Source organism: Caloenas nicobarica, chromosome Z (genome assembly GCF_036013445.1).
Source record: "Caloenas nicobarica isolate bCalNic1 chromosome Z, bCalNic1.hap1, whole genome shotgun sequence".
NCBI classification, from domain to species: Eukaryota; Metazoa; Chordata; class Aves; order Columbiformes; family Columbidae; genus Caloenas; species Caloenas nicobarica.
The window spans coordinates 106,889,406-106,913,187 of record NC_088284.1 but is presented as its reverse complement, the minus strand read 5'-3'; the positions used below and the strand labels follow the sequence as shown (position 1 = coordinate 106,913,187).

General features: G+C 42.5%; 2 protein-coding genes across 10 annotated transcripts in view; one reads left to right on the top strand and one right to left on the bottom strand.

Moving 5' to 3' along the window:
* Positions 1 to 15,374, bottom strand: part of PATJ (PATJ crumbs cell polarity complex component) — a 151,010-nt gene extending 135,636 nt beyond the window's left edge. Inside the window, exons 1-8 of one of the 4 annotated variants that reach the window (XM_065655635.1) lie at positions 12,822 to 12,882; positions 11,747 to 11,880; positions 8,063 to 8,230; positions 7,028 to 7,084; positions 6,779 to 6,945; positions 4,999 to 5,190; positions 3,552 to 3,691; positions 1,574 to 1,772 (exon numbers count right to left, since the gene is read on the bottom strand). In XM_065655635.1, coding sequence (XP_065511707.1) covers positions 1,574 to 1,772; positions 3,552 to 3,691; positions 4,999 to 5,190; positions 6,779 to 6,945; positions 7,028 to 7,049 — 720 coding nt within the window. In that variant the 5' untranslated portion in view covers positions 7,050 to 7,084; positions 8,063 to 8,230; positions 11,747 to 11,880; positions 12,822 to 12,882. Of the gene's footprint in view, positions 1 to 1,573; positions 1,773 to 3,551; positions 3,692 to 4,998; positions 5,191 to 6,778; positions 6,946 to 7,027; positions 7,085 to 8,062; positions 8,231 to 11,746; positions 11,881 to 12,821; positions 12,911 to 15,332 lie in introns of those variants that run through there. The other 3 variants (XM_065655636.1, XM_065655634.1, XM_065655637.1) reach the window with 3 other exon arrangements.
* A 206-nt stretch (positions 15,375 to 15,580) lies between these two features.
* The window catches only part of TM2D1 (TM2 domain containing 1), a 34,371-nt gene continuing 26,169 nt past the window's right edge, over positions 15,581 to 23,782 (top strand). For 4 of the 6 annotated variants that reach the window (XR_010607841.1, XR_010607843.1, XR_010607842.1 and 1 more), the window contains exons 1-3: positions 15,582 to 15,867; positions 17,409 to 17,482; positions 19,750 to 19,858. Coding sequence is in view for 3 of the 6 variants with exons in the window: in XM_065656463.1 (XP_065512535.1) it covers positions 15,710 to 15,867; positions 17,409 to 17,482; positions 19,750 to 19,858 (341 nt within the window). In the remaining 3 variants the exon portion in view is untranslated. Of the gene's footprint in view, positions 15,868 to 17,408; positions 17,483 to 19,749; positions 19,859 to 23,782 lie in introns of all 6 variants that reach the window. The other 2 variants (XM_065656464.1, XM_065656465.1) reach the window with 1 other exon arrangement.

Genomic DNA, 23,782 nt, shown 5'->3' with positions numbered 1-23,782 from the left:
CATTAATCAAAGCAATTTTCCCTCTCTACCCAACATGTTGGAGATCTGTTGGATTTTGTTCAGTCAGCTTCATTTCCTTATAAACACGCAGTGGGATTTCTCATCTGTTTTTAAACATACATTCTGTCCTTTGCTTTCAGGATAACAGGATACTAGGAAAAAGCTTGACTAAGAAAAAGCAATTTTCAGGTTTTCTTGCCAAAATGAAAACTATCCTTTTAGTTTTTCATAAATCAAGAATACTGCAAACAACAGAGCAAAACAGAGGCAAGGAACTGGCCCAGTTCCCACTTAGCATTGCCCAACTTCTTAGTTCTGTTATTTCACTTACACACTCTGAACACCACCAGTACATGCTGAATTAATAGCACAGTACAATATTTTGCCATACTGAATTGGAAGCATGTTTCTAAGCTACATTGTACCGTGACCTTATGTTCTACAAGACAATCTGAAAATAACAAAGCTGTTAAGCAACCCAAACTCAGCCAATGTTTCCGTCAGATTAATATCTCATAGAAACCAAAACGGAGCAAAGTAGGCAGATTTAAGTCTTCTGCAAATAAAGGATTTATTAGCACACTGAAAATCTTTGCCAAAGCCAGTTAAATATCATAAAAGAAGTTTAAAGACCCCCTGTAGAGATATATATTTATATTTTATTTTGTTAGTCTGTTCAGTGCAGATCTTTCAATGAAAAAGCAGTTAAAGTTTAATTCTTTAAAATTTTCAGTGCAATAAACAATATTGATTATCCACTAAAACCTTCAGATTTCACTAGCGCTGTAACAATCATGGGGGAAATAATTACTGAGAATAAGGCAAAGCACTGCTCTTAACCAGATTTTCATCAAGACATGCTAGCGTAATAAATTCAGATTGCAATATTGCAAACCTTGGATTTAGGTGTGCAGTGCAACCGAATTCAGTGAGGCCACTTGGACCATATGGTTTGAACACAGATGGAAGTTCAGCCCTAACTTATTCCACATCCCAGTGACAACCGCTCCTTGTTCAAGAAAACAAAAGGGTTCACAATCAATGAAATTTGCAGATAAAAAAAAAGAACAACCGAGGGATCCCTCAGGGATTGAGAGGTTCTTTAACAGATCCTTCTTGTTTGTTTTTAAAACAAAGACAAGGCTTTTTGTTTTGAGCGGTTTAAGCTTAAATTGGTTGGGATATTTCAGGCAGTGCTCACGATGGGTTAATGTTTGCACTTTAAGATGTAATCAGAGCATCTTTAATTCCTGAGCACAAGTAGGTTTCAACTGGGTATATTTGTTAAATACTTTACCCAGCCTGTGCTGAACAGACCCTGCTGCTAAGAATATGCTGATCTACTAAAGCTTCTGCTCTCCCCTAAAAAGCCAGGTTCTATTTTATAACAACTCCATGCAGCTTTGCAACAGAAGCCTTATTGCATGACCAGTCTAAATGAAATGTCACCACATATAAAATCTGATTAAAGAAAAAAATCCCTCTATGTAAAGCTTGCTAACACAAACACAACCACAAAAAAAAAAAAACAGCATAGTTCAAATCTGATTTTGACAGTATTACAAGAACTCACAGTCTCAGGTGGATTTATATCACTTAATGAGACAGCCGAAGTTCTGCTGTTTCCTTGCACTGGCTCCCTAGCAACAACCAGATGTAGGGATCCTGTGGATTGCTGGAGGAGGGCAATGGCGTGCTGATGGGAAACGTTCTGATCCAATGGGGTGCAATTAATGGCCAGTATGTGGTCATTTTCCTTCAGTCTTTGATCCCTTAACAAAACATTAAAAGACATTTTAAAATGCAGCACAGTGACTTCACAACACACTTGTGTAATTTAAATATCAACATTTAAAATACAGTTACACAAGGATAAGTATTTATATACGAAAACAAAAATCTGCTTATTAGGCTGTGTTCACCAACATACAAACCACATGCAACACTGTACTGAACTGCCCAGACATATTTTGTTCCAACTTTATCATGGTACAGAAATTCTCTTTTTCCCTTTGCTTCTATTCAAAATTCAATGAAATGCCCTCATCCTTTCGTGATGATATTGAATTACAGGCCAGAAAAAAAACATTTTTGTAGTTGTGCAATGAACTCGGAACTATTCTTCATTATGTTTAGCACTACATGATACTATCTCCAAGTACCCATAAATCAAGCTATGATATTGTTTTGTATCATTATTTAATCGAAAGACCCATGAGCTGCATCTTTTTATCTTACTCAAAATTTACAGTATCAAACTTCAGGCATCAAACTTTCTTCAAGCAACACACAGCTCAACTTACACCTTAATATAAATTCCACAGTTAATTCACCCTAGTGACGAATTTAGGTTTGTGACAAGAGAGAACCCATCACTCATCTCCTTTGTTAAATATTCATTCTGAGCACGAGACCAAACTGTTACATAGACAGACGCTGCCTTCAAAGCTCTGTAGGAATCCAAAAAGGGCTCCAGGAGATCTTGTCTCAGCAGCAAAATGGGAAGCATGCTGGGGAAATTTATAAGAACTCCGAGACAATATAACTGCACATCCTAACCAAATGCATTCTAAACTTCCTTTTTTAGCATGTGACGTTTAAGATGTTTCCCAGAAATCACTTTTCCTTGAGGACTAACCATATTTTCAGTTCTCTCATCAAAGAAAGTGAGCAGCAGGTCATCGAATCCTAAAGTGAGATATTCGCCCTCCTCTGACATCCGGATCAGTCCATCTGTCTCCACTTTGAAAGAGCCTAATATGCTTTTCTTTAAGTGTTCTCTGGTGTGTTCTCTGTGGGCCCATAGCCATTATCATTCCGACCTCTCCCCGCTCTTCGTCATCCTGTGTTGGCACTTCCTGACATATGTTATTGAAAAACTGACACCAGTGCCTTGAAATCTAGACACACTTTCTTGAAACATAATTCCAAGCACTGTGTTTGTCTCATGCCAGCTCTTGTGGTTTTACAATCACATTTTATTTTTTAAAGGATTGCTCTGCCTTTTGTTGTTGGGTGAAAACCCACAGACAATACAGAAAGAAACTGCCTGAAGCCCCAATTCTATGATGACATCTGTGCAGGGATCTGTTGGGAGGACTGGATCTAAATTTGCACAGGAAACAAACAGTAAAACCAGCTATAAATAAGGCATTGTCATAAGCACATAAATAAACAAACAAGGAGGGGGGAAATCTTTCGGGGACACAATACATCAAAATTAAAAGGGTGGCTACTTTTTATTTCCCTTGTATTCTTTTCTGAGTTTTCTTTTGTTTTTTAATCAGTACTCAAGATTCTCTTAAGTGAGTCACGATTTCTGGAAATTCCATTTATGAATTGCTTGGATATTTAAAACTCATCTGAAAATCCAATCCTCAAAACACGAGTTCATTGAGTTGAAAAGCCAGAATTCAAGATACCACCAACAAAATATCCCACCAGATAACCCGGACAAACATGTTAGTCTGACAGAGTTCTCAATGTGAAAGACATAACTATTCCCTTCATGGAAATACTGCAATTTTCCAATAAAATTATAAAGATCTCACCTGTCAGCTATGCTTCCTGGCTGGACTTCCTTGACAAAGATACCAGCTTCTCCCAAGCTGGGATTTTTAAGGGCAACCACACTAAATCCAAGACCTCCAACAGAAGGCTTTTCAATCTTTATTGATTCTATTTGTCTCCCCTAATAAAACAGGAAAAAAATTATTTACTAATTTTTAATGCAATAGAATGAGCTAGTTTAAAATTTATGAACACTGGGAAAATTATTCTCCTCTTAAGACTAAACAAAGGCAAAATACTGACTATGTTATTTCTATAAAAGCTCCTCCATTTATTATTTTTAATATAGCAGAGTATTGGATATGCAAGCACTCCGAGGTTCTGAAACCCCAGGGAATTTAAGAGCCACTTTCACACTTCATTCACATTACGAGATGAATTCCAAACTGGATGAAAACTATGAACGAAGTGCTGTCTAGAGCAATATGCTTGAGATTTCTGGAAATGCTGCACAGCTAAACTAAATTACTTGTCTTTTGGCTCCCCTTGCTTTAAATGCTGATTCTTAGGTGCATGTTCAAAAGACTGCAGCTTTTAAATAAAGAAATTAATTTCCTTCCCCTCCCTGCAACTTCACACTTTGAGTTTACTTCTGCGGCCACCTGCTTTTCAGTTCTAATACAAGACTTCTGGGGTTGTTTACTGGGAAATATTACTTAGAGAATGCACTGCTATCACAGCTGTTTTATCCAAAATAATGTGCAGTCTTTACTGCTGAGTCTTTTATCTGATGAGTTAATGACACACTAATGAGGAGAGTTATGCTCAAAATATTACAGCCACATTAAGGTAGTCAATTAGCAACAGTTACTTAATATAGAAAGGCATGACTAACCAATTAAATTAATGGTTCAAAGTAACACGGAACAATACATTTATGTTATAAATGCCAATCCCACACGGGTGGATGTCTGCACCTGTACAGCTTCATAAGCATCTGGTACATGCTACTTCCCATGTTAATGAAATCAGCATCTGTCTGGCAAAGTTAAGACATACTAAATTAAGAGTTAAATAAAATATTTACATGCCAGTTCTTTTAATCATTTGCACTGTTCATATATTAACAAAGCTGGTACATTTCCAATTTAAAATGAACTTGATAAAACAAGTCTCTCCATCAAAACAAGTTTCTGCAGAAAGTGTTGATTTTCAATTAAGTGTCTTCAAATACCAAAAAGTTTTCTGGCAACTGACATTTCTTTTCTACATTGGCGTGTGTGATAGAAAGACAAAAAAAATTGGCAAAGAAAAAATAAAAAGCCCAAACCACTTTCCATTATCTTTCACAAGGAAAAGTTATCCTCAGAACTACACTGTGAGACACACAGCAAAAGAACACATTTGAAAATGTACTCCAAAAGAATGCAAGAAAAAGTTTGACATTGAAGGGAAACAAGTTTTGGTCACTAAACCAGAGAGCCCTACCTTTGCCATCTGTTGGATGATTGCGTTAAATTCATTAAGTCCCAGGTTTGGAGGAAAGGTGGATGCTGTGGGTTCAGGTGAGCTGCAAGGTGTACGCACGCTCCCAGCGGCAACGGATTTGTCAGCAAACACTAGTAGCCCTCTCTTAGTAAAATCAAAATCTACTGAACGGTCTGGAGGCATATAATTAAGCTGTTGAATAAAGATGTAGAAAAACTATTAAAAACAAAAGAAGATCGTTTCACTTACATCATCTTATGTGAAGACCGCCAAAGCAGCAACTGTACACATGTTCATATATGCCTATTCACACAGATATACTCACTTATATAAATTAGGCAATGTTAATATATAATCTAAAACCAAGCCGTCATATCAAGTTTAAATTGTTTTTCAGAAGGAAAAGTTTACTGAATGTTTCAGCTGTGTTTCTACTCCACTCATTCTCTCCACTTCTTTCATCTTTCTTCTCTGCCTGTGCCCATTATCCTCTTTTCACCCTGATATTCCAGAAACAGCACATGCAAAAGCACCAGACATTAAAGAGGCCCTCGAGCACTGTTGCAACTGTCAGGCAAACCTAGACAATTTTGGCACTAGAGTCCCAATTTTTTAAGAGTCGCTCAGGAGCCAAAGGCCTGGTCTGTATTATATCCTCCCCAGAGAAGGCCTAGGGAACAAACTACCATTGAACATGCCATCATTGCTCGAACTTACAGTTCAATAATAAAGATAATGAAGAAATGCAGAAAAATTCCCAGGGCGACATAGTAAACTGAAAATCCCATGCTGAATGAAACTGCTCGCGAGGGACATGCTCAAAAAGAATTTTAAGTAAAAATAAAATGCTAGCTATGATAATTGTGAGCATTCTGGATATAAAATCCATTATGTCACAGTCACAAAGCACGATCTTAGATATTTTTGCATTTTCATACATTTTTTAATAGTTTGCAGACATGCAGCCAAGCTTTGGAAGGAAGGACCAGGAGCAGGTACAGCACTTCGGCAAACATGGGAAGAAGGGAGAACGAATGGTACAACCACCACCACGCCACCCAGGCAGGAACATGTGGCGATGGCAGCGAGGCGGCCTCGTCCCCCTGACACCCACCCCACCACATCTGCAGCTGGGCAGGTGCAGTAACAGCAAAGCAACAGTGACGGTGAGAACTGTTCACACAGATCTGTCATTGATGCCCATGTCCACAAGTTCTATGTGTCAGTTGGTGTTATAAACCAATTGGCACAAGTTCCTTCTGCTGCTGGAGCCAAGTCATCTTAAAGTTAGCCTGGGTACGTCTGCATCAGAGCTTGGCAAATCTTCAGAGGTGGTTTTCTAGATGTTATTTCCCCAAACAGGTTAACCATTCCTGTACAAGTCAGCAGGAACTAAGTGATGATGTCTTTTAAGGAGAAAAGATGCTGCCAGTTAGCTGATAAACAGTATTTAGCTTCCGTGAAAAACAAAGGATCCCCGTTCCAGCTGTGTTCAGAACTCAAAGTACTAGAGCTGATGTCTTTTGCAGACGCTTTTTTTTTTTCAACTGATGTGATTCTCAACCCCCTCTTCTGCATCCCTTTCATAGCACATTGCCCCATGACCTGTTTGTTGCAAAGCCACTTCTCATTCCAGCAGTTGACCAAAAAAAAGGAGCCAACATTCATTCATACCAAGTTACAGCTTATTAATGACAGCGCCTTCATTAACACACACCTACACACCCTGTTTCAAGTTTCAAGTTCACTATAATTATCACTGCATCACTTTTACACTCACCTGTTCCTTCAGTTGCTTGATGGATTGCTGGAGGGTCAGTATCTGGTTAAACAAAGGGCTCCTGAGTGTGTTACGCAAAACAGTCAGGTTTTCGTTATGTTGGGAATCTCTTTTCTCACGAAGTTTTGTTTGCAGACGATCAAGGATCTGCAGCACCTGCTGTTTATCTGCACCACAAAGTAGTACATGTGAGGAACGGAGCTTCATTTCTCACCGCTTAACAGAAGTCATCACATTCAGACTACATACCTGCAGCAGGATTTTCAGGCATGTTGAAGGGTATTTTTGGATTTAGTGTAGAATAACCTAGATGAGGTTTAAAAAAAAAAATCGAATTAATAAATTATATATCTGAGCAGGATGCTAACAGATACACAGTCAATACATGCAATAATAAAATACTAAGCTAACTATAACAAATTTAATACAAAAATACTACTACCCCCTGGTTTTTACCCCAAGCATTCAACAACATAGCGAGTTGCACTGCAGCCTCAGCACATCCAAAGTCTTTCCTTGTTCTGTGTGCTTTTTCTTTCACACACAGGAAAGAATATGAACAACTCTTTCAAAATATGAGTAAAAATGCAGGTTATAAAATCAAACATTGGCCAAGAAAACTGAGAGACAGGTATGCTCAAATTATTTTGAATACGGACATTAAAGCTGCAATCTTTTCAAATATATATAACAGTTAAAATCATCCTATTATTTAGAAGATACCTTCCACCCAATTAGTTATTTGTAGACAGTATTCTTATCATGACAGCTCCGCCGTGCTGCGTGGCAATATAGGCGAAACCTTGCATCTCTCTATAAAACAGTGAAGTTCCCTCCACTCAGGAGACAGCATAGAGGCCCCAAATTGGCCAAATCAATCCCTAGTCCCACACATTCCTAAGGGAGGTCAGCTTTAATTGCAGCCTGCACGCTGAACAGGTGAAAGCAGCTCATTCTCTTCTGCATGAGCTTGCCTTTCTCTTTATTATGTACATGCCAAGCTTTGAAGGAACAGAATATCCTTCATCATGCTCCTCTACAGTGCCAAACAGAGCAGGTCTCCAACTGGGGGTGAGGTTGATGGCAGCATAAAAACAGACTTGCAATTAGCAGCAATGATAAATCTGTACCCTTACTTGCATGTTGTTATGTTGATGTGGAGCCTGTCATTCTGAAAACTATCAAGGCAGTTACACCAAAACATACACAAGAAACAAGATTTCTTCACTTAGTTTGAGCTCCTCTGAAAGAAGTCAGCATTTAATAGCATAATTTTAACTCTACCCAGTATATAACGGTGTAATTGCAGGACCTCTGATCCTTTCTGCTCTGTCTCTGATGCTGTCTGTGCCAACACTGAAGACACCTTGAGTTCTGGGAGGACGCTGTTGTATTTAGCAAGATATTAAAATAGTTTCTCTTCTCCTGAAGAGTCAGATTAAGCCGATTTACCTAATAAAAAAAAAAGTGGAGGCGTGTCACAAACCACCATTTCAGATTTATGCACCCTTTACCTATCTGAGCAGCTTTGGCTCATGGAGGAATTCCTGCAGAACTCTTGTGGGTTTGCGTGGTTTCCACCCAGAGCCAAGTAAAATGAGTCGCTTTGCAAGGCTGTTAACAGATTTAGGAGGTCATTTTAAATCAAACTCATAGCAAGAGTTGAAGCAGCAAACCCATACAACCCCTAAAAGATTTTCAGGAATGCATCTGTACTTTGCTAAGTGCTGCAGCTTTATTTTCTTTTCCATTCAAAATAAAACACTTTTAAGACCACAGCAGCCTTTGATTCTGTGCTGAGATCTGATTCTGAAGAACAGATGAATATACCATTTCCTTGTACATTCCTGGGTCTTCATTTAAACCAAAAAGACAAAACTTAACCTCCTTGACTAAAAATATGGCATGAATCTCAACAAAACAGGACAAAGAATACGGAAATTTGTTCTTTCTTCCCAATTTAACTTCCCTCCATTCACTTCCCTCATCTGTTTTTCTACCTCACATCAGCAATCAAAAGAGAAAAAAAAACTTAAAGCAATAGAACCAACATCAGAAAGGGACACAAAATAACTCTTATGAGGAAAAGTGTCTTGAAACACCTTTAAACCAGCAGCAGGGTGACAAAAAGATTAAACTCAGAAAAGAAATCCAGCATGGCAGGAAATAATACCAACTTGACAACACCGTCCCCATCTAATAGCTGAAGCCAAGAGGCTGGTCCAGCCCTCCAGTCCTCTTTGATGCATTTTGTTCTTCCCCTTCCATCTGCGCCCGCACTCATTCATCTGATCCCACAGTGAGCTGGAACGGGGAGCTAAACACGCAGAAAAAAAAACCACAAACCCTTCCCATTTTGGTAGGGTGAGCTTTCTGCCCAGTTAGCTCTCGATTGCCAGCGCTGGCACACAGGAGGGGGCCCAGACATGCCAGGGAAGCAGAACCGCACCTTGCGGCAGCGGTGGCGGCTGCAGCTCAGCTGCACTGGCAAACTGCACCACAAGAAACAGCCTGCATCGCTCAAAAAACGGCCTCAAAGTGCCGTGCCGACAGTCTCCAAGATTAATCTTTTTTTCCATTACGGCAGGTGTAACAATAGCAATTATGATGACGGGTACAGATCCAAGGAAGAAAAATTGAAGCAGGAAAATGTAGGTGAGAGATCTGGCCTCCAACAAACGCACTGGAGTCCCCGCGAGAAAGAGGTGTAAAAGAGAGGAGAAAAAAAAAAAGATATCAAAGAAAGTTCCACCTTCCTGCTTGAGCTGCTGCAAAGTGTTGCTAAGAACCATTGCAGACCCCTCCATGTCCGTGCCGGGGGATGCCAAAGTGGACCTCAGGTAAAGGTTGTGTCACAGTTCAAGTTCACGCAGCACTTTGAGATTCCCCATGATCAAAGGTGGCCTCCAGCCAGTTTACAATGGTTTATTTTTTTTATGCAATATGTTGAAACCATTCTCAGTATTTCTTTGTTCTCCGTTCTTTCACAGAAAGAAAGTGGGGTTGGGGGAAAACAAGTGTGTTATATTTTAAAGTAAACACCTCCTTCTGGTCTGAGGAGATCCCTGAGAATATAATTCAAAGTTTTCAAGTAATGTATAATTGAGGACAGGTCTCTAAGATTGGCTTTTGGGCACCAAAGAAACACACAGCTCCACATACTATTAAGCTGTTTATATCTGGGGGGCCAAACAGCTTATCCTTAAACAATTTCCAAACACCAATGCTAAGCCCGAACAGGGTGCCAACAGACAGTTGCTAAATTAGGATGTCCCTTCCTAGGCAATAATTTTTAAGAGTGATCCAACACACTACTGTTTGTCTGGTTTAAACCAGTTCACCCACTCAGCTTCCTTAGCTACATGCTCTGATTTCTACAGCCAGTTATTTATCTTATTGGTAGACAAAACTGCAAACCTCAGTTCTAAATGTATGTTACAAATCCCAATATGACTGTAAAATCGAGAAAAAAAACATGAATTTCAGAGAGTTTAGTATTTTCTAATATCAGAAAAAACCCTCCACACTCCAGCATAGCATGGAGCTGGGTTTTTACTGTCTTCGCTTTTGAGAGCTGAACTCAACACATCATAGGGAGCAGGAAAGTTTCATAAGGTTTTGTACAAAATCCCAAGACTTGGATCTTCTTCAAAAAGCAGCCTAAGAAAAAAGGAATTCCTCCATGCTGGTGCCAGCAGAGGTCATCAGAAGAGCTGAAAGGTTTAAGTCTTCCATTGCCATCAGCCCCAGCCAGACACCTGCCACTGGCATGGGGACACGGGGCACTCAGCCCTGGAGCCAGAGGGGAACACAACACCCCAGCAGCGGCCTTGACAAACACCTGCCCTCCACAAAGCGCTGCTGAAAGACAAAAAGAAGGGTTTCCCTCCTGGGGTCTGGAGGAGGACACAGTTTAGCCAGCAGAGATTCTTCTTCCCATTCCTCCCCACTCACCCAACAAATGCTTCTGCCCTACGTCCTTCACCTTGGCCTCCAACGACCTGTGTCCTTCCACAAGTCACACCTGCAGGGGAAGTTCTGCCTCATGGGAGGCTCTCCCCAACCTTCTGGGACATCAAATACCACAAGCCCCTAATGCACAAATGCTAACTGCTGCTATTTTTCAAAGGCTTCTTGCCGTGGCCAGTCTGAGCAGCCTGCCACGGGAACAGCCAGGGGTACATCCCAACCCAAAGTCACCTTTCTGCACTAATGCCATTGTAATTTTTCCTGGCCCTGTTATCAGGAGCGACCAACACAGCACATGGCATGTTCTTTGTCAGAGAGGAGTCTGACTTGGAAAATTTCAGCCCAAACAGTTTAAAATATGATAAAGGCAAAAAGAAAGGGAAAACAACATTTGTTACTGTGATTTTAATCCTAAATTGTCCTGACACAGCATCACCTGTAATTTTAGATATCAAAAATTATATAGTTCACCTGCCATCAAGCAACTACGTACTGTGAAAAAAACCAACACTATTCTAACACATTTTTCTGTCCTACACGTTGTGCTTAGTTTTCCATCCTGGTAGCGCACAGAAAAATTCAGTCCAACCAAGCTTAGCACGTACATGCCTTTCATATGAAACCACTGAAACATGCCGCTCCGTGCAATGCTGCAGTATTTATAAAGAGCGCTATAGAGCGTGTGCTGACACTGCTCTGGGCACTTTAAAGAAGGAATCAACCAAGCAGTGCTGTGAGTGCCTGAACACAAATACACCACACACCTCCAGGTGAAGCAGGTCAAAGCTAAATATTGTTAAATATCAAAAAATTTCTCCATGTGCACACTGAGCATGCCCTGTTACATACAATTAGTGACCACAACATGAGGAAAGTAAAAAAAAACACAAACCAAAACCAACCCAAAACAACACTCTGCATGTGTGATTACCAGTCTCCATGCAGATCAAGAGGAGTCTTACTCACTCTAGAGGCATGTGAACTTTTAACAAGCAGAACCTGAATTCCTGCGGACTTCAGCCTCCTGGGAAGCGCCGGTGTGGGTTCTCTGGTGTCTAATAGAAGGGTGAGCTCACACCGAAGCCATTCTCCATGGAGCAATAACGTGGCCTCAGAAACCTGTTCTCACAAAGCTGGAGAAAAACTTGTTTCTGAGATCTAAATGCTGTCACATTCTAGTGAAATTAGTCAATAAATCCTAGGATTACTATGACAGTGTACATGGTTAACAAATCACTTTATAAGGGAGGACCTGCGTACACCCAGGCACAGGTGAGGTGCCGAGGATGCAAGGGGATGGTGGGAAATGCCTCTCCTGATTATCTGTGCCACGTAGAATCATTTCAGTTGGACGAGACCCTCAGGATCATCGAGTCCAACCATACTCTAACTCTGGCACTAGCCCATGGCCCTAAGAACCTCATCTAAACGCCTTTTAAACCCCTCCAGGGATGGTGACTCCACCACTGCCCTGGGCAGCCTGTTCCAGTGCTCCACAGCCCTTTCCATGAAGATTTTTTTCCTAATATCCAATCTAAACCTCCCCTGGTGCAACTTGAGGCCATTTCCTCTTGTCCCATCACTTGTTACTTGGGAGCAGAGCCCGACCCCCCTGGCTCCAAGCTCCCTTCAGGCAGGTCAGAGATCCGAAGTTCTCCCCTCAGCTCCTGTTCTCCAGGCCGAACAGCCCCAGCTCCCTCAGCCCCTCCCCAAGCACCAGCACTATCTGAAGAAGCGATTAAACTCCTCCAGAAGAGCCCTCACAACGAGCCGGCTCTACCCGCCAGAGACGCCCCCCCGCAGCCGCCACACCCGCCGGCTCCCGGGGCGCCGAGGGCAGCGACCGCCCCCCAGGGCCACCCCGGCCGGCAGCCAGCCGCCCCTCCGCCCTCGGTACCGGCAGTCCCGCCCACGCCGGTGCTGGGGGCCGGGGCCCCGCGGCGGGTTTCCCCTCGGCGCTGGGGGCGCTGCTGAGGCGAAGGGCCGGGGCGGCTCTCGGGGCCCGGGCTGCCCGCGGTACCTGCGGGCGGGAGGCGGCGGCGGTCGGAGCGGCACGATGGCCGCCGGCTCTCACCTGGGCGGAAGCGGGAAGCTGGAGGGGGCGAGCCCGCCTCACCTGCGGCGCAGGAAGCCGGGGCGGCGCGGCGGGAGAGCCGCCTCCCGGGGGCCGGCCGGGCCGCAGCCCCGCGGCGGGGGCGGGGAGGCCCGCGGCTCCGGCCCAGCGCTGCGAGGGCTGGGGCGAGCCCTCGGGTGTCGTGGGGAAGAGCGGCTGGAATGTGTTCGGAGGCTCCGAGAAGGGCCGGGCCCGGCGTTTCCCCCCCACGAGGATCATAGAACCGTTTCGGTTGGAAGAGACCCTCAGGATCCACGAGTCCAACCATACTCTTAACTCCAGCACTAACCCATGTCCCTAAGAACCTCGTCTAAATGCCTTTTAAACCCCTCCAGGGATGGTGACTCTGCCCTGTGCAGCCTGTTCCAATGCCCGACAGCCCTTTCCAGGAAGAATTTTTTCCTAATATCCAATCTGAACCTCCCCTCTGTAGACTTCATTTAAAAAAAAAAAAGCTTCATTTGTACTCATATTCAGCAAATCGGTGTCCAAATATGAATTCAGAGCTATTTTGAACTCAAGACTCCCACAGAGGCCTCAGCAGCGCAGCCCCTACCATGTCCAGAGGGGAACAGCAAAAGCTGTAGGACGAGGACTCGGATGGGGTTAAGGGATTTTAACACAAAACCACTTCTCTCAATGCTCACCAAAACCAGCTCTGCTCCCAACAGAACTCAAACAAACCACATTACCTGCAGCTTTCAAGAAACACATTGCCTGGGATGGCTGGTGTGCAGCGGCAGCGGCTTGAGTCCCTGCAGAGGCAGCTCGAGAGGAGGGAATAAAAGCAAAGTTCTGCTATTGCTAGTTGCAAAATACTGAACAGGCACCATTTTAGTTGGAGTTCACTGCAAGAACTGTGAGTGCTTTCTACCTCCAAAACCTGTATGTTAGTCTGCTTTCAGGTTTTTTTTTAAGATATATATGTACACACACATAAAATGGTCAAATGAAGCTCTCGAAAAATAATTTTTATTCTGCTACGCTGTTTCACTAGCTCATTTGCAGCAGCTCTTACACAGCTAGTTGCATAGGATAAGGACTATAAAAGGTTTAGAAATTAATCTCGCCTCATAGCTTCAGATTGATTTCCCCTCTTCCTAGTGCCAGTTTTACTAAGCAGTAGCAGTTGCACTAAAGCATGTAACACACTGAGATCATACCACTTCACCCTCCTTTTTAAAAATTCAGAATCCAAATGCCCAGATACTTCCCAGTCTTTCCTCTCAATTTTAATTAGTGCAGTGCTTGTAAGAAGTGACAATTCTCTTGACAGCTATGTACAGCAAGCTGTATATTTATTTGTCCAAGAGATGCGCGGCAGACAAAAAAAAGCCAAGCACTTTTCTCACCAGTGCACCTCAGTCTCGATCTCGAAGGGCCAAGTTCATTGCAGAGCGCACTCTGGCCCTGGCCTTTTGCTCCCAGTTGCTGAAACGAGTATCAATTTCCATTTGCATACTTTGTCTGCTGAACTCCAGACTGCCAATTCAGCTTACACAAGTCTCCCAAAAAGCTGTTAGATGGCAATATTTCACATCACTGGCTGAGGTCTTTGTCAGCCATCCACACATTTTTAAATCCATGTTTTTACTGATTCTTTGAATATCTGAGACTGTGACAAATCTTTCATTGGTCCCACACTCATATACAAGTTACTATTCATTCATTAAAATAACGACCAAGAAAACCAAAAGACTTCCAGAAGGACTGGGTAATGACAGTGTTCTCTTAAACACTATCTTGGAGCTGCTTTCAGCCTTTTTTGGTTTCGAGTTCCCTATTTGTTTTTCAGGAAACACAGATGTACACTTCAAATAGTAGGGCTGTCTTTCTTGGGTATGTTTACCCTGAACTGTCTCTCCATCTCCTATAAACAGTCCAGGATCCCCAGCAGTTCATAACTGAAAACCAGAGCCTTCAAAAACAAACACTAGAAAAACCATGAAATAACCTTTAAGGAAGTGAGAAAGTGAAAGGCTGGTCATCACCACAAAATACCTTACAAAGAGTAAACGCTGAGAAAGATAAAGGCTTGCCTGCTCTGGGCACTTCGTATTCATTTAAACAATGAAACAGAAAGCATTTTCAACAATACAACCACAATTTTATGTGAAAATAAATGCAGGTGGCCAGCAGGCCGCAGAGGGGCAGAGGCCACCCCTTTAACCTCTCCTGTGCTTTTAAAAGATATTTTGAAACAGCCAGCGCGCTCCAGGGACACCCACAGGTACCGGCACACCGAGGCAGAACTTCACCTGGTGGGCTAAAGTCACAGCTTCAGTGTTTGGGAGCGCAGGGAGGACTGACCTGTCCCCTCCTCAGCATGTGTCCTCACCAGCCCCGCCCGGGCCCGCCCGCCGCTCCAGGGGCCGAATGAGGCCTCCCCGCAGCACCAGTACAGGGCTCGCATCCGAGAGCCGCCCCAGCTCCCCTCCGCTAGAATTAGGCTGCCTAACACCTTCCCCTCACCGGCTCCACTCCACCCGGGTACGAGAGCCGAACAGCTGCCCCTCATGGCCGACATCTTAAGTAGGGGCAGGTGGGCGGTGTCCCGTCAGGTGCTGATGGCGGGCGCCGCCATATTTACTCCGGGCAGGAGCCCGCCAGTCCCCCCGCTGGGGCTGTACGAGCGCCATCTTTAGTAGGGGCACGCTCTGCCCTCAGCGCTGACCGCGCGCTGCCTCAGGAGCCATATTTGCTGAGGTCAACCTTCCCCCCAAACCCAAAATCCCCGAGCAGCCCACAAACAAGCCGCAGGGCCGCAGGCAGGGTGGCCTTTCCCCGCGGCGGGGGCCGCTCCTCCCCGCAGCGCCGCCGAGTCAGCTGACGGCAGCGGTAGTTCCATCATGGCCGCCCGGGCGGGGCGGCTGCCGGCGGGGCCGGGGCGGCGGAGCGGCGCGGCGGAGGCCCGGGTCCTGCTTCTCCTCTGCTTCGCGGGCGCTGCCGTGGAGGGAGCGTTGGGCACGGAGCCGCCGCTCAAGTGCGACGAGCTGAGGCTGGGGCAATATCCTCCGGAGCGGGGCTGGGGCGGGCGGCGGGGGCTCGGTTGCTATGGCGCTGTGGCCCGGGAGCGCGGAGGGGCGCGGGTTCGGTTCCGCTGAGGGGAGGCAGCGCGTCCAGCCGCCCCGGCGGGCATGGAGGTGGTGGGGGAGAGGCCCCTGGCAGCACGGGGAGCCCCGGGGGGACAGAGGCCTCGGGTCAAGAGCCCTGAGGCGGGTCTTGAAACAGAAATAAATGGAACAGGAGAGTCAATTATACTGTTAAGTGCTGGAGAGCTCTGGGGATCATCCTCCATAAGTGCTCCAAAGACTGGATGCTGTTGTGTTGCTTATATTCACATAATTATTACATATGCATTACAATTTTTGAAAATTTTGACATACAATACCTCTCTGTTAAGGAATAGTTGATTATGTTAGTTATAATTGTTTAGTTTCTTACTGACAATAACATCTATTAATTATTAGTTAAATATAAGCTAAGTGCTCTGCTTCTAAACAATGTATTACTTAATCTTTTGTCTCCCTCTTGTCATGCAGAAGGATCTAAAACTTGAAAAATATCCCCTCGTTTTGCAGGTGGTCAGAAAGCATTTATCATGTCATTTGGTTAATGATGGGTATGTCTTTTATAACTTAATCCCAGTATATGTTAATTAAGCAGCTTCTCATCAGTCTCAGCTGGAAGGAGCAGGAGAGGGCACGTCTGCAGTGGCCTAGGTTTATTTTGGGGGTGGTACAGTGTGTTTGCAGGTTTGGGGTACCCCCTGTTTTCAAGGAGAAAACCCTATGGGATGAGAGACCCCTGCCCCTCTACCTTCTTATTTTTTTTTGCAGGAGACTCAAGTGGGACTAGTGGCTTTGCAAAATGTTGAGTGTTCCTCCACGGCCCGCAGGAGCGGGCACAGGTGTCGGGCTCTCGCTTCGAGGCTCCCGGCTCTCTGAAGGCATCAGGCCTTCCCCAGAAAATGTTTGTTGATTGTAGCTGACAGTTATTGATGTAGCTGCAGATGAAAAGTGTCAGGAAAGCACATCTTGGAAAAGTGAACTTCATCTGCTTTACTTGGCCATGGGAGTTCGGACCCCTGGAAATTAGTCCCTGCTCAGGTTCTTTCTAGCTGAAATTCCTGGCACTTCAGATGTTTGTTTTTAGGTGTTCTTTGAATTTTGTAGGTTTAATCTTCTCAACCAAGTGCCTTGATTTAAAGGTACTCTGATATTGAAATAAGGGTAGAAGACTAGGTTAGGCATGCTACCTTGTTGTCTTTGAATACAGAGGCCATGACTGATAAATATGGTATTTCCTTTAGGTAGCGCTGACTGCAGCACTAATTAAATGTGCAGCTTATGCGATATATTGGTGTATTAAATTGGATTAGCAGATTTGCTGTATGGTAATGTGCTGTTCCTGTTTTGGGGATGCGTAGGAAGGTAAACTGCATCAAGGTGCATCTTAAATCCTCAGCGTTTGAAGAGGGTGGAATAAATTGCTGTTAAACCTGTTGTAGTGTTTGATATGAGAAACGTTTTCCTCAATTACCTGAACGTATGTGTGCGATGAGCCTAAAATAGACAATAGTACACAAGAACCAATGAATTGTACAAATCACACGGCATATGGTAAGGATTTCTATTTTATTTCTGTTTTCCATTTTTAGTGTTCAATTTATGCCTTTTTGTATCTGCTAGATGAGCTTTATAAAACATGGGATTAGTAATATCATTGGCATGAAAACCTAAAACATTTCTGTGGATTGGATGCCCTTACTAAAAAAAAATACATACAATGTCTCTGGTACATTTGTAAGTGAGGTTTCTGGTAAATCTCTTCAATGTATGTTCTATCCTCTAGGCTCTGTCCTGCACTACTGTGATTAAAACAAACCATTCCTGTCATGCTGAGTTTTGCATACACTTATTAAAAGAACTGACATGTGACAGAACAACCTTCAAAATCTTCTATTTTTTTAAAATTCTTTTTAAGGAAACGTGGTGCCTTCCATCATTATGAGTTTTTGGTACCACAAGGCTCTGTTTTGATAGCACTTGCGTTTATTTTGATGTTAAGTTCTTATGTACTTCGGAGTACAACAGGAAAATGCTTAAATTGATCAGTTGGTTTACTACATGTTTAGCTTTTCTGATGTTCTTGGGCGTTGAAATAAATGGTCTCTGTGTTAGCTAATAGCACAACAGTTTGCTTTATGTGCAGTCATGTTTAAAATGCATGTATATGTTTGTTTTCCTTCAGATTTTTGTTTTCCATAAATATTGAATGATTTTCTTTACCAGGATGCTAGGGATAGTGAAGGTTTTCCAAATACTTCAGAGACTGGGTGAAAGTGCTATCCAAAATGCATCCTTTTTTTAAAGTTATTCAGTCCTTTACATCATCTTTCACATCATATCTCCCCTGATTATAAACCTCCAGTCAGTGAGCAGAAAGAATATTCCGTAGTTTGAGATTGATCGCAACTGGAATTGTTAGTTGTCTAACCAGTTACCATGTGATTGTATTTAATACACTCTACATTTGAACAGGAGATAAACTTCAGGGTGGGAAAAGTTGCTAAATTAATTAGTGTTATTTTCTGTGTCTGTATGGAGTATTTTACACACGTAGCAGCTTTTAGATTCTCCCCACAGTATTTGAGTCGCTTCCCGTTTCAGTATTATCTGAGTAATAAAAAGATAATCTTCTGGCTCATGCTCAAAGCACTGTCATTTCTGAACATTTGTCTGGGATCCGTCACCCAAATAGGGGCTTAATTCAAAGCATCCAAGTAGCCTCATTGAGTAGCAGATTTCTAGTCTTACAGGTGTGACATTGACAGGAAAACTGTGGCCCTTCATGTACTAGTATGCTTAAACTGCTGTGGGTTTTTTATAAATAAAAGAAAACACTGCTTGCTTTGCTTATATGTATTTTTTTTTACAAGAAAGAATGCAATTTTTTCTAATTGTCTTCGATTAGGCACATTGATGAATAACGTCCATGTAGACTATAGCAGTTAAGGCCAGACATAGCTTGTATTTTTTGGCTGTTACTGATACTGATGGCCTGAATTTATTTAAATTTTTTTTCTGGTTTTTTGGTCCCTATGCATAGATATTAAAAAAAAAAAAATCCAAATCCTAGTCCTCTTGCCTGTAGGTATTATTGGAAAATCTGGAAAGAAATGTTGAACCTGGCTTGCTATTTTGTTGGAATCAACCAATAGGACTCATAAATGCTGAAAACTGATAGAAAGTGGGTAAAGGACTGGGATTTTTCCCTTTAAAACAACAGACTTCAACATTGGCAAGTGACTAACATTCTGCTAATACATTGCAAACTTTCAGCAGATGTCACTTCGTGCTGTGATTTCCACTTTGGTTCTCTCAAGCCTTAGCTTAGAATAACAGAATAACTTGGGTTGAGAGAGACCTGAGGAGGTCCTGTATTCTGGCCTCCTGCTCTGAGCGGCATTGGCACTGAATTCGGACCAGGTTGCTCAGGGCTTTGTCAGATCTTGAAAACCTCCAAGGATGGTGATCACACCAACCTCTCTGCGCAACTTGTTCCAATATTTGACTGTTCTTATGATGAAAGTATTTTCTGTATGTCAGGTTCAGATTTCCCATTGACTTATAACGGAGCCAAAATGGAAATTGCAACAGAATTAGGGCAGCAATTAGGTTTGTATGTTTTGCTTAATATGTATCATGCAAAAAGACAAGTTAGTCATAGGACTGGCTTCAAAACTATATTTTTTTAAAGTTGTGTCTGTGTGCTGTATATCAAGACGGTTGCACAGTGTAACTTCATTTCTATATTTCACTTGTTAGAAAACACTACAGTACACAATTGGTTACAGCTTAATTTCAAATAATTTTTGTGTCCTCAGTTCAGTGTCTACCAGCACCAAATATTACTTGCAAAGATCACCTTGGCATAGAAAAAGTCTTTACAGGACATGAAGTTGGATTTTACAAGCCTATTGCGTGCCGCAATGTGTAAGTACACTGTGGGTTTTTTTGTAATAGCTTGTCTTTGTTTTTACATTGAAGTGTTTCTAAAACTGTGATGTGTTGACAGAAGGAAAAAGATAAGTAAGGTAGAATCATATACATGTTGCCCAGTACTTAAGCCTCTAATAAACACTGTAAGTGGTATAAGGATACCACATGCATGTTTATAAGTCAATCTGTCTCTGCCTTGGACACTTTTTTCTTTGTTTGGCTATGTTTGCATCTTTGCTTTACCTTAGTATTTCAGTTAATACTTTACCTTGGCTAAAATTTGCCCCAAATGCTAAGGCTACGTTTCACATACGCTTAAAATCCGCACAGGTGCTGAAAAGGGCTGTCCAGGACACGTCTCCATCCCTTTCCCCACTGCCTTGGATCCGTTCCCCAGTTTGAGTCACAGAACAGTCGCTCCCAGTGCTGGTGCCAGCACGAGGCTGAGGGCAGCTCAAGAATTAGAGAGACTGGAGCAGGGTGGACTGGGCTGGTCTGTGGCAATAACGCTTTGTGGCAGTTTAAATTGTGCCTGTCGCTGCAGCTGAAGTTGTAGCGTGCATGAATTTTGGGGGAGTTTAAGTCTCTTTCCGGTTTCTCAAAAAACCTCTTTTAATCAAATCCTCTGTGTGTTTTAAGAGCCTGTTTCTGAAACGTGAAAATGATGGACCTAGTTTTTCTAAAGCACCTTGTGAGCAATGGAGAGCTCTGGATACCAATGAACGTTCCAACTGGCCAATGCTAATGATCAGCGAACACCTGTCAGTGCCATTTGTTTCTCCTTTTTGTGGGATTCATGCAGGAGCCTTTCTCTTTTGTCCTACTGGAATCTTTGGAAATTAAAACTCCAGTAATATTTGCTGGTTATTCCTTATCACACTAGTGGACAAATAACTCTGATGTGATACTTACTGCTCAATAATTTGCCTAACTCAGAAGTACAGCTCTGCCTCTTCGTTTCATAAATATTTTCTCCGTATTTAGTCTTCTCAATAGTCAAAGCTCAGCAAATTGAAGAAAACATATTATTACATCTAATCAAATTTAAATGCTAGCAAACTAGACTTCAGTCACATTTTTGTCCAGAAACAATTGCGTTTCAGCCCCATCTGTGATGGGTACTGAGAATATGATGAGTCATACTAGTTTAATAAAATCGCTTCGTCTTTGAAGCAGACAGTAATTCTTATGTTTGGAGTTTTTTTGATAGATATTTTTTGGTTTAATATATTTTCTAGGAGCATTTTTTAAATGTTTATTTCATTTACATTTATTAATTGAAAAAACAAATCTATGTAGGCTGAAAAGTGTTATCCTTTTTATGATGTCTATTACTTGATGTTGGCTATTATTTATGATGAAATAATCAATGGTTACACTACCAAAAAAACTCGCTGTGGCTTTTCCAATCCTGTGACTGCTCGTATGGCAGAAGAGGAAGAGGACCCTTCGTGGGCTTGCTGAAAATTCCAGTAAAATCTAACTGTGAATGTAGGAAGATGTATGTGAGCATGCCCTTGATAAAGCCCCAAAGCCAGTTAAAAACAGCAGCAAGATTAATATTGCCATCCTTCATATGTACGCTTGTTTAAAAAAAAAAGTGATGTAATCACTGTGCATTTTGTCAGCCTTTTCTAAGGCATTTTGATTGTTATCCGAGTGTTAGAAACATCATTTTAAGCAGGAATCTCCAGCTTGGTATTATAAGAATAGGCCTGCCCTTTCTGCTGCTTTTGAGAGATTTTCCAGCATCTTACCTGAGTTTTGATGGAAACTTTAACTGTCTTCTGGCAGAAATAACTGCACAGAAAAATTGGTTTGAGAAGGCATCTTGCCAGAGCAGGATTGTCCCCAGAGCATGGGGACAGCAGGTTCACCTCTATCCCTCGCTTTTGGAAGGAGCAAATCAGCCAAAAACTGTAATTTAACAGCAGCCCAGAGAACAGTTGTGGGATCCAGTTGTCTTAGAGAAAGACCAAGAGATCTTGTATGTTTGTATACGTGGATGTGTTCAAGTTGCTCCTAGGACTAGTTCAAGGAAGAGCTTGTAAGCGCCAATAAGGTTACTCCAGCAAAGAAGTACTCGGAGTCAGGACTGCTTTGGTTTGCTTTTAATTTGATGGTTTGGAAGTAGATATTTTTCCAAATTCTAGAATTCCCCAAATTGATACTCTATCATGTATTTTGCTTAATGTGCGCGGGCCCTGATTCTGCCCATTGTTCAAGTATTGCCGTTCCAGGCAAGTAGCCCATAAAACGTTACTCTGTGACATGCGTGACATCCCGTGTGGACAGATCTTTGTGCAGCGCTAAGAGACCCTGGAGGAGCCCAGAAGCCACTGTGGCCAACAGCAGTACCTGCCTGTCATCAACTGGTGTGGGGGAGCTGGAAGAAAAAGTTTTTAATGTGGCAGCTGGAAAAAACATATGTAGAAAAAAAAAATTGGCTGAGAAGCAAGAAAAATCAGAACAGCAACTGAATATAAATTCCATCTTTTACCCAGTTGTAGAAATCACAGTTTAGATGCCTAGGATGGGTTAATTTGCTCCTTGCTGGTTCAGTCTTCAGCACGTACACAAGAGTAGATGCAGCCTCGGTACAGTATTAACATGCTTTCCCTTTAGATTTCTTCTGCCCTTCGTTTTGATGTTGACCAGGATGCAGAATGTTCTGCTTTTAAAAGCATCTCATTGCATAGGCAAGCGCTCAGTTTCTTACTGGTTTTGATCAGGAGCATCTCAAACTAAACTATGTTCCCACCTTGTATGTAAGAGCTCTTTTTATGCTTTAGAGTCCTTAGAGGGTTGTTGACACTTTGTAGTTGATGAACAATGTCCAACAGCTTACCTCAACTTTCAAATAAAACCATTAGTGTTCTTTACAGTGGAAACAAGACAGTTCTAAAGATGATAATTTATGTTACATTAGGTTCCAGGAATGCCCAGTATGTTCTGTGTTGCTAATAAGCACTAAGTAACAAATGTTAAGGTAAGAGTCATGATTTAATCACTTAATGATGCCATTAAGTTTTAAAGTCAGTAAATCTAGATAATAAGCAAAAAGGTAGATCTTTCTTTGGCCTTGAAAGTGCTTAATAAAGGTGCTTGGACCTTTCTCAGCTACTGTCTTTGTGAAGCTCTGAATTTTATTCAGCTGTCAACCAAGAGTTTAGTTTGGGCTTATTAAGTAATTGCTGGCACACAGTAGTGCACGTATCAAAACAGTAGATTATTGAATATTTTTAAAGTTCTAATTACATTTGGGTTTGCTTTCCTTTGCAGAAGATATATGCTCGCCAATGCAGCAAAGGATGCAGCAGTTTCCAGTATGGGCAGCTCTGTGTTTCCAGCTCTCTTATTAGTATAAAGTTCCCATCAGGAGTGACAAGGTTCCAGGTGTTTAAGTGGCCACATCACTCCAGCTGTTGGCAATAATGGTACCAATGAGGCTACCTCTCAAAAAGCCTTTTATATCTGTTTATTTTGTATGGCTAACCATGGGATGCTTCACTTTAGAGTACTTCTCTACCCCTGTATGTCTTTGTACCATTGGCAGTTCTTTTCATTCATGAGTTTTTCCCTTTAGAGTGTCGTCAGTGGGTACATGACTTGCCCTTTTTGTTGAATCCTTCCTGCAGCTTCTTCAGCCAGTGGCCACAGTTCATTTCTCCTTCGGATCTCATTGCAGTTCCTGTCTCTGCTGACATCCCACCTGTCTGTCCTGTTCCTCTCGATTTGCCTGCGTGTGAGACTAATGCCTACAGACAGTACACGTGCACCTCTCAGCTTTCTAGGCTTGTCTCAGTAGGGCTGAACCGTTAGGAAGTGCTCTGTAAAACTGGGAATGTGTCAGCAACTGAATTGTGTCTCTCTTGAGAAGGGATCATGATTTAGTTTCAGAATAATCTGTATTCTGCA